The sequence below is a fragment of the Peromyscus leucopus genome, chromosome 18 (assembly GCF_004664715.2).
Source record: "Peromyscus leucopus breed LL Stock chromosome 18, UCI_PerLeu_2.1, whole genome shotgun sequence".
Lineage (NCBI taxonomy): Eukaryota > Metazoa > Chordata > Mammalia > Rodentia > Cricetidae > Peromyscus > Peromyscus leucopus.
Genome location: NC_051078.1, coordinates 12,656,935 through 12,672,537, shown reverse-complemented (window position 1 = coordinate 12,672,537; position 15,603 = coordinate 12,656,935). Strand labels below are relative to the sequence as shown.

The 15,603-nt window shown below is 46.2% G+C and overlaps 1 protein-coding gene across 3 annotated transcripts in view; it reads left to right on the top strand.

Moving 5' to 3' along the window:
• Positions 1-15,603, top strand: part of Cpm (carboxypeptidase M) — an 81,012-nt gene that overhangs the window by 6,768 nt on the left and 58,641 nt on the right. The window contains exons 1-2 of one of the 3 annotated variants that reach the window (XM_028869638.1): positions 9,522-9,599; positions 9,820-9,982. In XM_028869638.1, the coding sequence (XP_028725471.1) occupies positions 9,823-9,982 (160 nt within the window). In that variant the 5' untranslated portion in view covers positions 9,522-9,599; positions 9,820-9,822. Of the gene's footprint in view, positions 1-9,521; positions 9,600-9,630; positions 9,715-9,819; positions 9,983-15,603 lie in introns of those variants that run through there. The other 2 variants (XM_028869639.2, XM_037196745.1) reach the window with 2 other exon arrangements.

Here is a 15,603-nt window from a genome sequence, read left to right as displayed (position 1 = left end):
AGCTTCCTCACCTCACCAGTTCCTCAGCTGATCCTGTTTCCTCAGACTGGAAGCTTCTGAGTCCTCATCCAAATGGATCTCAGCTGAACTGCTGCTCAAAAGTATAAAAGCTTAACCAGGCTCTAGTTCCTGGTCCTTATATACCTTTCTGCTTCCTGCTATCACTCCCTGAGATTAAAGGTGTGAGTCACCATGCCTGGCTGTTTCCAGTGTGGCTTTGAACTCACAGAGATCCAGACAGATCTCTGCCTCTGGAATGCTAGGATTAAAGACATGCGCTACCACTGCCTAACCTCTATGTTTAATATTGTGGCTGTTCTGTTCTCTGACCCCCAGATATGTTTATTAGGGTGCACAATATTTTGGGGAGCACAATATCACCACAGAGTAGACCCATGTGCAGGGAGTGGACCCAGGGGGCGGACCCAGGGGCAGGGGGCGAACCCTGGTGCAGGTGCTGGTATAGGGGATTTATATAACACCCCAGAGTGCTGAGCTTAGAAACTCGTGCTTATTAGCCTTGCAGACACCATGGAATACCTGTGGTGGCCAGAGGACAACCTGTCGCTCCTCTCCTTCCACCACGTGGATTCTGGGGATTGAACTCAGGTCTTCAGGCTTGGCTGCAAGCACCTTTACCTACTGTGCCATCTCACCAGCCCCCTCCTTACTTTTCTCTGCTTTATAAGAAGCAGAGACCACATAGTTCATTGTCCTAGAAGAAGAAATTACTTCATCTCAAGGCTGCAGCTGACAAACACAACTCCAAGGAACAGCTTTTAGGGTTGAGTTCTTGGCACACTCAGCAGGGACATGCAGGAGCACTCCGGGTTTATGGGGGAACTTTCTGTAGTAACAGTTTTCATCCAAGAAGCAGGGAGAATAAGCGCATATGACTCATATGGCTGCGGGGATCAAATGGGGGTAATACATACTAAAATGAGAACGCTGGAAATGAGAATCCTTGAAATGAGAACACTTCAAGTAAGTTAGCAACGCCACGCACAAACGTGAGTAAGAAAAGGGGTGACTGCTAATGGGAACAGCGGATGATTGGGAGCAGGTGCTGTTTCATGGTAGTGAGCTGTCGTGGGGGTGCAACACCAGCATACTCCTACTGGGTGACAATTACCGAGATTTCACTCCATAAGTCACTGCGTAAATGTCCTTGCATGCACTTTTTCATGTAGTAGCCGTGTGCTGAGTCAGCCATACAGCTTAGCGAAAGCCCTGGGTTCAATCCTCCAGCACGAAAGAAAAACCTAAACCAAAGCTACAATTTTCCTTGTTACACAGAAGGAAAAACAAAAAAACTAAGGCACTCAAGGGAGTTTTATTCCCCGAGGTTAAACAATAATGAAATCGGGATTTGACCTTTGTCTATAAATAAAGACGTTAGACTGTATTTGTTGCTGTGACTAGATGAAAGAGACTGAGCTTTGAGCTTAGCAAAAAGGTTATAACTTTGGATGCGGGTGTTCTTTCTCCTTACTTTTCTTTAGTGTGCACTGAGGATCTAGTTTGTTTGGCCACCTGACAGCGTTAGGTAACTTTGCTTCCTTCTATAGTCTAGTATGTCCCTGACATTGGCGTGTAATAGTCATGCAGAATTCCCGCCTCACTGATTCAGGCCAGGAAATGGGAAACAAACATAGGGTTTGCTACCATTTTACTAAATATGAGATATGTTGGCTAGTTTTATGTCAATTTGACACAAGCTAGAGTCGTTTGGGAAGAGGGATTCTTATTTGAGAAAATACTTCCATAAGATTGGCTTCTAGGCAAGTCTGTGGGGGCATTTTCTTGATTGATGGTTGATGTGGGAGGGCACAGACAACTGTGGTTCATGCTGCCGTGGGCGTGTGGTCCTGGGCTGTATAAGAAAGCAGGCTGAGCGAGCAATGGAGGGCAAGCCGGTGAGTAGTGTTCCTCCATGGCCTCTGCTTCAGTTCTGGCCTCCAGGTTCCTGCCTTGAGTTCCTGCCCTGGCTTCCCTTTAAGATGGACTATAAGTTGTAAACAGAAATAAGCCGTTTCCTCCCCAAGTTGTGTTGGGTCATGGTGTTTATCACAGCAATAGAAGACGAGCTTACAAAGATCAACCATCAACTCCCATAGCAGTCATTAAAAGTCGCTTTCATATTACAATAGCCAAAGCCACCTACATACACAGTACAATCTCTATTAAAGTCCTAATAAATAAATAGAAAAGAAATCATTCTAAAATCCAAATACTCAAAAAATGAACTTGAAAAAGGAAAACAAAGCTGTAGACTTGCTGGCTTCAAAACATATTACAAAGCTATCATCATCAAAACAGCATGGTAGAGACATAAACACAAGACACGAAGTTCAGCAGAACATAAGAGAGAGTTCACACAGAAACCCTCATCAATGCAGTCAAATTATCTGTGACAAGGGAACAAAAGTGACATGGTGTTGGGGAGAAGACAGCCCCTCCCACAATGATGCTGGGAAAGCCGTATCTCCACATCCAAAAGGAATTAATTTAGACCCATGCTGTACACCGTGTGCAAAATTTTACTCAAAGCAGTTAACAACCAAACTTAGGACCTAAAACCGTAAACGTAGAAGAAAGCAGGGAACGTTCAGGTTTGGAAAGGATTTCTTGGAAAGGACACTGAAAGCACAGATAACACGAGCAAAAAATGGGCACCGGGGACAGCATGGCACTGAAGAACACATGTAGAAGCAGGGGTGAGATGGCTCAGTGCACAGAATGCATGCATACACACACACACACACACACACACACACACACACACACCTCCACGTGTACACTGCGGCACGTGCACACCCATGCACACGTGTGCACACTAACACACAAATCAATGACTAGATGGAAAACAATGGAAAAGAACCTGTGTGCAGCAGAGGAGACAGCACCCAGAGCGAGAAAGGCAGCCTATGCGAACAGAGAGGGCGCTGGCAATCGTCTGCTACTGAGGACAGACGACAGCTGACTAAATCATAAGCAAAAGGCAGGACTAGACAGTTCTCTAGAGAACACACCCAAACGGCCCACAAGCGTACAAAGAGAAACATCATCACTAGGCACTGGGAAATCTAATCAAAACCTCTAGGACAGCCAGGCTTGATGGCACGCACCTGTGATCCAAATGCTTGGGAAGCCAAAGAAGGATGCTTATGAACATGAGGCTAGCCTGGGCTACATAGCAAGACGATACCCCCCCCCCACATGCACACACTCCATCTCAACAAAACAAAAGTATAAAGAGCTGTGTGGCAGTACACACCTGGAAAGTCAGCACTCAGGAAGCTGAGGCAGGAGGATCTAAAGTTTGAGGCCAGTCTAGGCTACATATCAACACCTGCTCACCCAACCCCCATGCCCACAATGCCAATAACAGGAAACCTGTCAGGGGTGGGATGGGGTGGAAGAAAGGGGTGTGTGGGAATTCTGGGTACATGGGAAGTCTATGTACTTCCCACTCAATTTTTCTGCAAACCTGAAATTGCTCTAAAAAATTCAGTTAACTTGTTTAAATGAGACCAATGCAGAGGGGAAAAAAAGTAAAAAAATAAAAAAAACTAAAGGAAAATACAAATTAGTAACTAAGAAAAATGTTGAATTGGTAAGAAAACTCTCTCAAGAAGAACAATACAGTCTGAGAGGTGCTCAGTGGGAACAGACTCTTGCCTGACCACCCCGAGTTCCACCCCCAGGACCCCACATGGTGGAAGGAAAAAAATCAACTCTCACAAGCTTTCCTCTCACCTCAACACCTGTGCCATGCCACACACACACACACACACACACACACACACACACACACACACACAAATAGATAAAATAAGAAAGCAACTCAATTTTTTAAAAAGAAGAATACTAAACGTGAAAAATTGGGAGGGGGGATGAACAAAAGATATGAATAAACTATTTTAAGCAAAATTTCTTTAAAAAAGTGTGTGTGTGTGTGTGTGTGTGTGTGTGTGTGTGTGTGTATGTGTGTGTTCAGTGAGAACACACACACATATCATGGAGCACATGTAGAGACCCGAGGACACCTTTATCAGATGTCTGCTCGTCCCTGACACCCGTGGGTGTGTGTGTATGTGTGTGTGTGTGTTCAGTGGGAACACACACATCATGGAGCACATGTAGAGACCCGAGGACACCTTTATCAGGTGTCTGCTCGTCCCTGACACCCTGTTTTAGGCAGGGGCTCTCTTGTCTCTGCTGCTGTGCTGTGCACTCCGGGCCGGCTGGCCACACGAGCTTCCCAGTAGTTCTCTTTGCCTCTTGTCTGTCCACAGGCACTGACGTCACAGAGGAACACCACTGTGTCTGGCTTTTACTTGGCATGCAGAGCTCATGGGTCACCAGGCTTATTCAGTCAGTGCTTTGGGCGAACCGTCTCTTGGTCCCTTTATACTCCCTTCAACCCCTAAGTCTTACATCCACTCCTTGATATCCTTGTGGTTTCTTCACTAACCAATCAAAATAAAAGCTTGGCCCATGCTTACTCTGTGCTTTTCTGAGAAGTATTAATAGTTTTATTTTTAAAGATTTATCGTATTCATGTGTGTTTGTTTTGTGTCTGTGTCTGTTCAGGTGTTTGCAGAGGCCAGGGTGGGCATCAGATCCCCTGGAGCTGGGTCCACAGACATTTGGATGTGGGTGCTGAGATCTAAACAAGGCAGAGCAGTCAGTGTTCTGTCCAACCCCGGCATTTCACACTTTGAAAATAAGTTTGATATTTTATAGGAATGAAACTCGGACCTAATATTTTATATCTTTGAAATGCATGTACTCCTGTAGCTAGAAAATCCACATTTAAGAATTCATCCTAAGGAAATAAAGAGTGCTCGAAGAGTTTGCCCCAAGAATATCAATTGCTATGCTGTGTGTGAGGATGAAATCCCAGCAGGACGTGTCCTTGTTGATTGCTGAGTAGCATCTACATGTGCTCGAAAACGGTTGTTTCAAAGCAGGTGAAAACTTTTCAAAGCATCCCTATTTACTTTGAGTCATATTTTCTTGTGACCTTTCAAAAAGCTGGAAAAGGTCACCAGTGAGGTGTCTCAGCAGCCAAAGGTTGTCACCAAATCTAACAGCCTGGGTTTGATCTCCAGGCCCCACTCAAGGAGAGAGCTAACTCCTGCAAGTTGTCCTCTGGGCTCTGCGTGTGCGCACCTTCTCACACAAAATGTGTAATTCATTGAGCGTGAACTGCAGCTGGGGGGGGGAGGGATACAGGGGGAGGTACCAAGTCTAGTGACACTGTTCTTTCGGTTCTGGTCAGCATCTGCTGGGGTGTTGAACCGCTGGCTGTAGTTTTTCCCTCTGCTCCAATTCCTGCTACTATTTCGGGGGACTCAATGTCCTCCGCATGAACTCTCCAACACCTTAGCTCTTCAGTTCCTTACTATCCCACTTTTCCAGTGACCTTTTACTTCCTCTCCGGTCCTGTGACTCATGCCAGTGACATTTAGATGTCATCTTCCTTCGGAACCGTTCGTCGCTAATGCTTCTGTGCTTTCTGCTCAGCTTTGATTTCATATGAAATGCCCATTTTCAATGAAAAGAAGTAAGGAAAAAAGTTGTTCAGAAAATACATCATTTGAAAGAAAAAAAAAAAAAAGCCCAATGAGGGGGCTCAGTGAGAAGAGGCACTTGCTGCCAAGGCCAGTGTTGACCTCAGTTCATTCCTAGGCTGGCTCCATATGGTGGGAAGACGGCAAAGATTCCCTTCCAGCTGTCTGTCCTTCGGTCCCCACCAGTGTGATGACGTGGGCACGCGCACACACACCCATACACAAAGAAATAAGCGGTTTTGTTGTCTTTTTAAAGAAAGGAAAGTTAAAACACTGCTGCCCGAGGATTGCCAGTCAGTCTGCTTGAAAACTGTTCAGCATTTTGCCAGAAATGTTTTTTTTTTTTATCTGTTGTACCTCCAGAGTTCCTACTTTTTAACTTTGATCTGCCCTTTTTCCACTAAATGATCTGTCTTCCCAAGGTGATAAGCTGTAAGCGTATCCTCATTGTTATGACTGAGAAATAACTTGCAGAGCGGTCGTGCTATTATTCTTCAGCTGACTTAAGACGCCTCACCCCTCAGTATGATTGACACTTCTGCCTGGATGAGTCATTGCTGAGGCAGGAAATGCTAATACACTATAGAGCAATGGTTCTCAACCTGTGGGTCATGACTCCCTTTGAGACTGGATGACCCTTACACAGGGGTTGCCTAAGACCATCAGAAAACACGGATATTTACATTATGATTAATAACAGTAGCAAAACTACAGTTATAAAGTAGCAACAAAAATAATTTCATGGTTGGGGTCAGCACAGCATGAGGAACTGTATTAAAGGGTTGCAGTGTTAGGAAGGTTGAGAACCACTGCTATGGAGTCTTGATAGCAATCCCTCCCCACCCACTGCCTCAGGACTAGGGTGAAAACTTTCCCCCAAGTCATAACCATCAAAAATAGCTCCAGGTATTGGCCGGGTGGTGGTGGCACACGCCTTTAATCCCAGCACTCGGGAGGCAGAGCCAGGCGGATCTCTGTGAGTTCAAGGCCAGCCTGGGCTACCAAGTGAGTTCCAGGAAAGGCGCAAAGCTACACAGAGAAACCCTGTCTTGAAACACCCCCCCCCCAAAAAAAAAATAGCTCCAGGTATTGTCAAGGGACTCTTTGGGAAATATTGCCCCAGAGAGAATCACTGTTGGAAGCGGCCTGCTTAGGCCGCTTAGGTTAGACCTTTAGGTTTTATTTACTTTGTCAGGATTTGAAAGCAACACTGACTCTTCACATTCAACACAACACATTTTAAAATGACCTTAAAAGAAGAAATCGCACCCATGAAATGTTGCTATCTTTTCCCAGCAAGTGTAACTGCTTATAACACAATTGAAAGAACATAAATACCATTTCCTGGTATTGTCAGTCTTTTAAAAATCATATCTAGTGATTAGCAAAACAAAATATTATCTTCCCCTTTTGATTTGTGATTCTTTGATTGCTAGCCAGGTGGTAACATTTCCTGTGTTTATTGGCTATTTATATTGCTGCTTAAGGACCTGCCCATTGTCCGTTGCCCATTCTTGATTTTGTAAGAGCTGTTAATTCTGCCTTCTGGTATGTCAATCAGCCTTTGTTGCTATGGCAAAAGACCCGAGGAAAACAACTTACAGGAAGAAAGATTTATTTGGGTTCAAAGGTTCACAGGGTTCAGCACATAGACTCTTGGTTGTCCTGAGGCAGGTCACAGTAGGAACATAGGACACAGCAAAGCCACTCAGCTCTTTGGACGCAGGAAGCAGAGAGTGAGCAGAAAAGGCCAGACACAAGGCATGTCCTCGAAAGGCATGCGCCCAGTGACCTACTTCCTCCAACCAGGCCCTATCTCTTAGTTTTCATCATCTTGAAATAATGCCATCAATTATGTACACACCAGTGGATAGATCCACTGATGAAGTCAGCCTCCACGATCCAATCATGACTCAGCCTTCAACACAGGAGCCTGTGGGGGACATTCCTATGCAAACCATGACATCCGGTTTTGTCTTTTATTTATTTATTTGTTTGTTTGTTTGTTTTTGTAAGCTTTGTGCCGGGTTTACCTATACAGAAACCATATGCTTTTGTATCGCCAAATTATCAGCCGTTACACTACGGTTTTGCTTTAAATCATTCCGTGATAAGGAAGATCACCTCTGAAACCATAAACCTGAGGGTTTTTTTTCTCTATTAGCTTAAATTTTTCTTTTTCCACAGGTTTCATAGTCTGATAATGAACCTTTTCTTTTTCTCTTTTCCTCTCTTTCTTCCTCTAGAGCAGTGTTTCTCAAAGCGGTATGCAGGATGGATCTCTGAGCTCTGTTAACGCTTGCAATGGGATGAGAGATCCAGAATTTTCGGCATGCTCCAGGTGACATCAGTGTTCTTAAGACCACATGCAGGGTCACTAAGTGCTAAATCTTCAGGATCCCAGGCCTCTGGTTCCCCTCCCCCATCCTCTGACTGGTCCTTCTTATCTGACATGAACCTCCAGGGCAGCGACTGCAACTTTTCCTCACCTCTTCATTTTCCTGGAATTGGGAGGGCAATCCATATCAGTACTGATGAAGCCACCACCTCCCAGTCTGCAGCCAAAGAAGCCACCACAGCAGGGGTTCTCGACCTCCCTAACGCTGCGACCCTTTAATCCAGTTCCTCATGCTGTGCTGACCTCCAACCATAAAATTATTTTTATTGCTGCCTCATGACTGTGATTTCGTTATGAATCATAATGTAAATGTCTGATACGCAGGCTATCTGATGTGCGACCCCAAGGGGTCATACCCCACCTGTTGAGAACCGCCACTTTAAACCATTAATTCTTTTGTTATTATGTATGTGCATGGGGGGTGGGGGGGAGCAGCAAGGATCACTTTGCACCTGTGGAGGTCAGGAACAACTTGGTGAAGTCTGGTCTCTCCTTCTCACTTTACATGGGTTCTGAGACTCAAACTCCAGTGGCCAGTTTTGCAACCAATCTTTACCCTCTGAATCATCTCTCCCACCCTCAAGGGCCCTTTTAAGAATAACCCCCTCCTTTTGTGCTCCGGGAAGGAGATTTCACCCCATCAGATTGGGATGGCCGGCCCCTGTCGTCACTGTTTTAAAAACCTGTTCACGAGTGTTATAACTAATCAGTAGCTTTTGAATTTTGTTTTCATCAGACCCTTGCAGGAGTCGGTATTTCTCTAACAGGGTTCCGCAAATCCACCGGACAGTGGGACAGCGGGACAGCGCATGTGGTATCCTGTAGAGCATGATAGTCTGTGTCACGGACTACTGCTCATTAGTCACCGTCTGTGTTCAGCGGGATGGCCAGTGTCCCGACGCACTTCTCATCATCAGTCGTGACCTGTGTTCTGTTTAGTGCAAACACAGCCCACCCCATCCTCCCAGAAAGCAGCATTTTAGGAAGAAGCGCCGGAACTGGCCTGAGGAATCCGAGTAGCAACAGCGGCTCTGCTTCTGTCCTGCGAGTTGGTCGCAAACTTAACTCGGATTTGGTCAAATCTCGTCTGCCGTAGACTTTTGTTGGACATGCTCCCGTACTGCACGACTTGGCACTTAGAGCTCACACAACACGTTCTTTCTTAAAAGCCCCCACCCCACCCCACCCCAGCCCAGCCCAGCCCAGCCCAGCCCAGCCCAGCCCCAGCTTCACCCATGGCCGCCCAGGGCTGGAAGCCAGGTGACCCTGCACCGCCCACCGCCCTACCGCGGGCACCGTGTCCACCACCACCACCACGGCCGGCACAGCGGAGGCCGTAGGCGGCTTCTGGGCAGTGTCTCCGGGCCGCGGTGGCCGAGGGCAGGCGGCACGTCCAACAGGAGCCGGGACAGGTCGCGCTCCACACCGCCCACCAGCAGCTCAAAAACCCCGCGGGGCTCGCAGTCCCGGGAGCGACAGTGACCCCGCCCCAAGGGGCGGGCAAGGCGCCGAGTGGGCGTGTCGGTGGGCGGGGAAGCCCCGGGCCCCGCCCCTCTGGCCGGGCTATAACTCCCCGGAGCGCCCGGCGGCCGCCGGCGGGCGGAGACGCGCGCCTGGCAGTGGTGAGACGGGGCGTGCGGGAGGGTGCTGCTGCCGGGACTGGGGCGAGCTGCGGGGCTCCGGATTGCAAGGGGCCACCCTCCTCTTCCACCTCGGAAGCGGGAGCGTGGAGCTCAGGTGCCCGCCGGGTGTCCTCGGGGCCGGGAGGAGTCCCGGCTGGAGGTGCCCGCGCTTCCCCCTCGGCGGTCCCCAGCAGCTCTTTGCCTTCTCCTCCATCTCTAGGACATGGACCTCGCGCGCCTGTGGCTGGGGCTTCTGCTGCCCGTGGTGACCGCCCTGGATTTCCGATACCACCACCAGGAAGGGATGGAGGCGTTCCTCAAGAGCGTTGCCCAGGACTACAGTTCGATCACGCACTTGCACAGCATCGGGAAGTCTGTGAGAGGTAGGTAGGTCGCCTCCCGCGCACGTCCCCAACCCTCAGCGCTCCCGTTCAAAAAAAAAGTTCATTGAATGGCAGCGTCTGGTGCCCGGTCGGTGAAGCTCCAGGGACGCGCTCCACAGGTAAAGCGTACCTGGCCCGATCGGTGGTTTTGTGCTCTGTTTGTGGTTTTGTTCAATTTTGTTAGATCAGGGGAGTAATAAGAGGAGGACATTGTTTATCTGAGGGGTGTGTTTTCGTTCCCTTTCAGGGTAAACATCTCCCTAAGAAGTCTGTTTAATCTAACTCAGTTTCCCTTGTGGTTGGCTTCCTTGCATACTTATTTGGGACTGTTCGCTACTGTTTCCTCGAGTTGCTTTTAAACTGGACAGTGCCATAGTTTTGCTGAGTGCTATGCGTGTGTATTTAACCCCATGGCTTAAAATTATGAGAAAAAGCGGTTCTATGGATAAAGGCTGCTTTCAAATATATCCACTTAAAGGACACGCCTGCTAGGTAATAAGCAGCGACGGATGATAGTTTTAGCAGCCTCGTGTTTGTCACTTACTTTGCTTTAATTTAGAAACTATATATTCTCGGTGGAGGAAGCAGATGTGAATCATAGAAATTAAGTATTTTGGTCAAGTCACCTAGATGGCGGTTTTATTCACTATTTGTATTTGTTTATTTATTTATTTCACTCCTGGAGATCGAACCCACGGCCTCAGGCAGGCACTCCATCACTGCCCTAACACCCTCCTCCGCACCCCACCCCACCCCCAGCCACAGATGGTGAATTTTTAGCCAGGATTGACACCCGATCATTTCGGGCGGGACAAATTCAGTAGGTATCATTATTCCTTCATTTTCTGTTACTACATTGATTCCTCCCAAAACGTGGTTACTGGAAAACGTAATGCTTGACGTCAAAGATTCATAAAATTTCGTGTGGTTTGGATCTCAGCTTTGGAAGTTGTGTTCAGATTTTGCCTGAAGTTTTAGCTCTGGTCTTTTGACTCACTTGAGGGTCTCATAACCATATTACTAAGCAGTCACTTTTCCTAATGGTTAATATCATGATTCTTATAGCAAAACATTGAAGTACAATAAAAAAAAAAAAATCTTGGGCTGTGTGACAGAAGCTGTACTTTCAAACGACATTGCCAAGGAGTTGGTGCCAGAAATAGTCTGAAGTAAGTTGGGCTCCACAAGGCCACACTACAGAGGTTAGTTATGGGAAAAATTATATCTTGAATCAGCGTCTATATCGAACCCCTTGAAATAATTTATCCCAAGGGCCGGAGTAAATCAATTTTAATAAAGGATTTAAGAATGCTAAATATATTAATAAAAGAAATGTACAACCCAACTAACTTGATGCCATTGTTCAGTCATTTTGAAACTACAAGATTATGGGATGCTGTAAATACAAGGACGAAATGACTCGTGTGTTTTTACGTTTCCAAACACAAGGTGCTTGTGAAAGATGGCTGGGACTCTCTGAATGTGACATGAATCAGCCACTCTGACCTGTCCCACCTGAAACTGAACCACAGTGACAGCCAGTAGGACTCGGTTTTGACTTTAGCCTCGTGTGCACTTTTGTGGGTAAATAAACTCTGGCACCAGCATCAAATGTTTGTGTTGAGTGTGCATCTCTAAGCAGTTACTTAGATTAGAAAACAATCTCGAATCTGCAATTGGGTTCCAGGCAGTAGGCTAAAGTGTAGTACTACCTGTGATCAGGAGCCTGTTGCCAAGGTAGTCCTGCCTTTTGGTGTGATAACTGAGGCATGGTGCTTTTCTCCACCAGCTAAGAAATTTTCCCTGGACATTTTGCCCTCTACTGTGGGATGGATATGTGTACTCAGCAAACAGGATTACTCTAGATTTTCTTTCTCTGTGGCCAATATGGGCAGCCTCACCCAGAAGAGAGCATAATGCAAAATTGGCCAAATGTGTCTTGGGTTTTGTAAATATCCATCCCATTTCCATTGCTGCAATTATGAATTCAACCTTTTTCCTATTTCACGCTGCTTTATTATTTATTTTTCCGTAAATATGATTTGGACTACTGATTTGAATTCTTTTGATTTTATACTCTGGTTATGTGTATTTCTTAGTAATTTTTTTTGCCTCCTTGGGACATTGGAATACTTCCTGGTTATTTCTGTTATAAATGATGATATAAATCTATTGATACATATCTTATATACTTCTAGTATAACTGAGATCTTTAAGATTATTTGATTTTATTCCATGTGTATGTGTGTTTTGCTTGCATGTTTCACTGACATGCCTGCAGTGTCCACATCATCCACAGAGAGCATCGTGTCCCCTGGAACTGGAGTTCTCACTGTAGTGAGCATCCATGTGGGTGCTGGGAATCGAACTCCAGTCCTCTGGAGAAGCAGCCAGTGCTCTTAACCAGTGAACCATATTTCCAGCCACGAACTTTTATTTTTAAAAAAATTGAAACCTGCACAATAGCTGATCACAGATTTACTTTTTAACCTAGATTCAGGCATGGTCGATGAACCACATTCAACTCGAGGCTTTGAAGGAATTCTTACGACCTATTGACACACTGTAGAAAAATCTTAGGTTCAAACAAGAGAAGCAGCTCAAACCTGATGGCCAAGTTGGGATAGTTTTAGAGGGCACAATATCCACTGTGTGTGTGTGTGTGTGTGTGTGTGTGTGTGTGTGTGTGTGTGTGTGTGTGATGAACTGTATATTTGTTGAGCAAACAAAGATGTGTCCCATGTGCTGCTTGCCTTCAGGTATCCTCTTTCAGATATAGATATATTTATTATTAATTTCTCAGGCTTAGCTGTTTACACCTCACCAAATCATTTTAGGACTATTGCTTGCTCTGGGTTGTTTTTTGTTGTTGTTTTGTTTTTTTCTCTGAAAAAGGTTTTGGGTTTTCTTGTTTGTTTGATTGTTTGTTTGTTTATTGAGACAGGGTCTCACTATATAGCTCTGGCTGTCCTGGAACAGAACTCACTCTGTAGATCAGGCTGCCTCCCAAGTGCTTGAATTAAAGGCCTGTACCACCATGCCATCTTTTTGTTTTGTTTTGTTTTTGTTTTTCAAACAGGGTTTCTCTGTGTAGTTTTGGTGCCTGTCCTGGAACTTGCTCTATAGGCCAAGCTGACCTCGATCAAACTCAGAGATCCGCCTGCCTCTGCCTCCTGAGTGCTGGGATTAAAGGCATGTGTGCCACCGCCGCCCGGCTCCACCATGCCATCTTGAAGCAGTTTTAAATGTAGCTTGGTTGGCCTTAGCTCACTGTAGAGTACAGGCTTGCCTAATCACGTGGTCTGAGGGGCCCCTGCAGGTGTCATACAGGGAAGCTAATCACTCAAAGAGATAAGAATGAAAAGCAGTGTGGAAGCCGGGCGGCGGTAGCGCATGCCTTTAATCCCAGCACTTAGGAGGCAGAGGCAGGTGGATCTCTCTGAGTTTGAGGCCAGCCTGGTCTACAGAGTGAGTTCCAGGAAAGGCACAAAGCTACACAGAGATACCCTGTCTTGAAAAAAAACAAAAAAACAAAAACGAAAAGCGGTGCGGACTGACTTGTCAACCTGGATCAGACTTCAGGGAAGTCTAATAATAGGGGGTTGATTCCCGATGTATTTAAGCCCAGCATATCTTGGGAGAGTGTTTCCTGATGTAATGCAATCCCCATTGCCCAGAAAGTGTAATTACATTGAAAGTCAACTCAGGGTACATGTCATTTCTTCCAAGAAGATGGGTTCTAGAGATATGCTACCTGTACTAGCTTAAGCCCCTAAGGGCCTGGCCCAATCTCTGTCACTGTAGAGGTAGGTCATTTAGGCTGTTATCCACTTCTGGTCCTGGTTGTCTGGGTTGTGGGGGGCCTCTGGCTCTAAGGGTCATTTAGATAACTAGCCACCTCCAGTCCTGATTGTAAGAGCTTGATACGGCCTGGCTCAACAGATAACGCAGATCACCGGGCTATTAACCACTTCCAATGTGCACCTTTCTGGATAGAAGAACAGGTTTTTCATCTTTCCCATTGGAGAGACAATCCTGTGTGCTTAACATTCCTGGTTACTCTGGAGATCTGTGGACTCAAGGACCTCTGTGCCCCTAACAATGGCCCTCCTCTTCAGCTATTGTAGTATTGGAATTGTAAGCACGTGCCACCGTGCCCAGCAAAGGCTGACTTCCAATGGAGTACAGCAAAAGAGCCGTTTCTTACATATAAAATCCCAAAGTAGCGTTTGAAATGAGTTTATTCAGGATCTGAGTTGAGAATCTGCCCTTGCCTATGACCAAATCTAAGCTGCATTTTATCTGAACAAGCAGTGTTGCAAGGCAAAGGGGTAGACAGGAATTTCTGTTACCAACTATCTTCCATTTACTGAGTGTTTGAATATAATAGTTCACTATCATTGACTCGATTGGCATTATCCTGCAGAATATGTTGAGTGGGTCATGGAGAACTTACATGGGCAACATCATTAGAAGATTCAAACTCAGGGCTGGGGAGATGGTTTATTCCATGAAGTCCTTGCTATACAAGCCCAAGGACCTGAGTTCAGATACCCAGCACACATGTATATAAAAGGCTGTATGTGGTCCTTTGCACATGGAACCCCATCTGGGCACAGGAGGATTCCAAATCAGGGCTTGCCTAGTCTTGCCAAATCAGGTGAGCTCCAACTTCAGTGAAACACTCCGTCTCAACCATAAGGTGGGAAAGCAATAAAGAAAGATGCTCACTGTCCCCTCGCGCCTCTCCACACAGGCATGGACACACTCGTAAGCCACGATTCAAACTCATCTGCTAATCTTCCAAGCACATCTCCTTTCTCTTCAGAGATATGCCTTGCCACAGATGGAAATGGTTACAAGGTCTTTAGTTGATTTCTAAACTTCTCCTGTTGTGTGCGGTGCTGTGGTGAGCATCTTCAGAGCTAAGACAGCATGGTTTGAGCGCACACAGGCTTTGGAACCCTGGTACCCAAGTTCAACGTTTAGATCCTTAATGTTGCAGCTGTGAGTCCTGGACCTAACCCAAAGTAAATGCTATGTATGTAAGAGCTGATACCGGTGAATAATAATGTCATTGTGGCTATGTTTCTAAAAAGAAATTACTGAGTCTAAAGCAGTTTTAAGAACCTGATCTATATCGGGCTGGTGAGATAACTGAGTGGGTAAGGGTGCTTGTCTCCAAGCCGGACCAGGCTTTGATCCCTGGAAGCCACAGGGTGGAAGGAGATAACTGACCCCAGCTAGGTGTCCTCCTGCCTCCACACCTCACTGGGGCATGCATGCACCCGCATCCACTCATCATACAACAAAATAATTAGAACTTGATACATATTGAATATGCATGACCAAATAATTTTGTACAAATAACAAGCAAATGCCTTTTTAAATTAATTTATTGGGCCAGTTATACGGCTCAGCTGGTAAAGGCACTTGCTGGCAAGCCTGACCCGGCCTGAGTTTGCTCCCTGGAAGAACCACCTTCCACAAGGTGTCCTTTGACTTCCACACATGTGCTGAGGCATACATGCAACACATACACACACACACACACACACACACACACACACACACACACACGCACGCACGCACGCACGCACGCACATATACACGCACTCAAA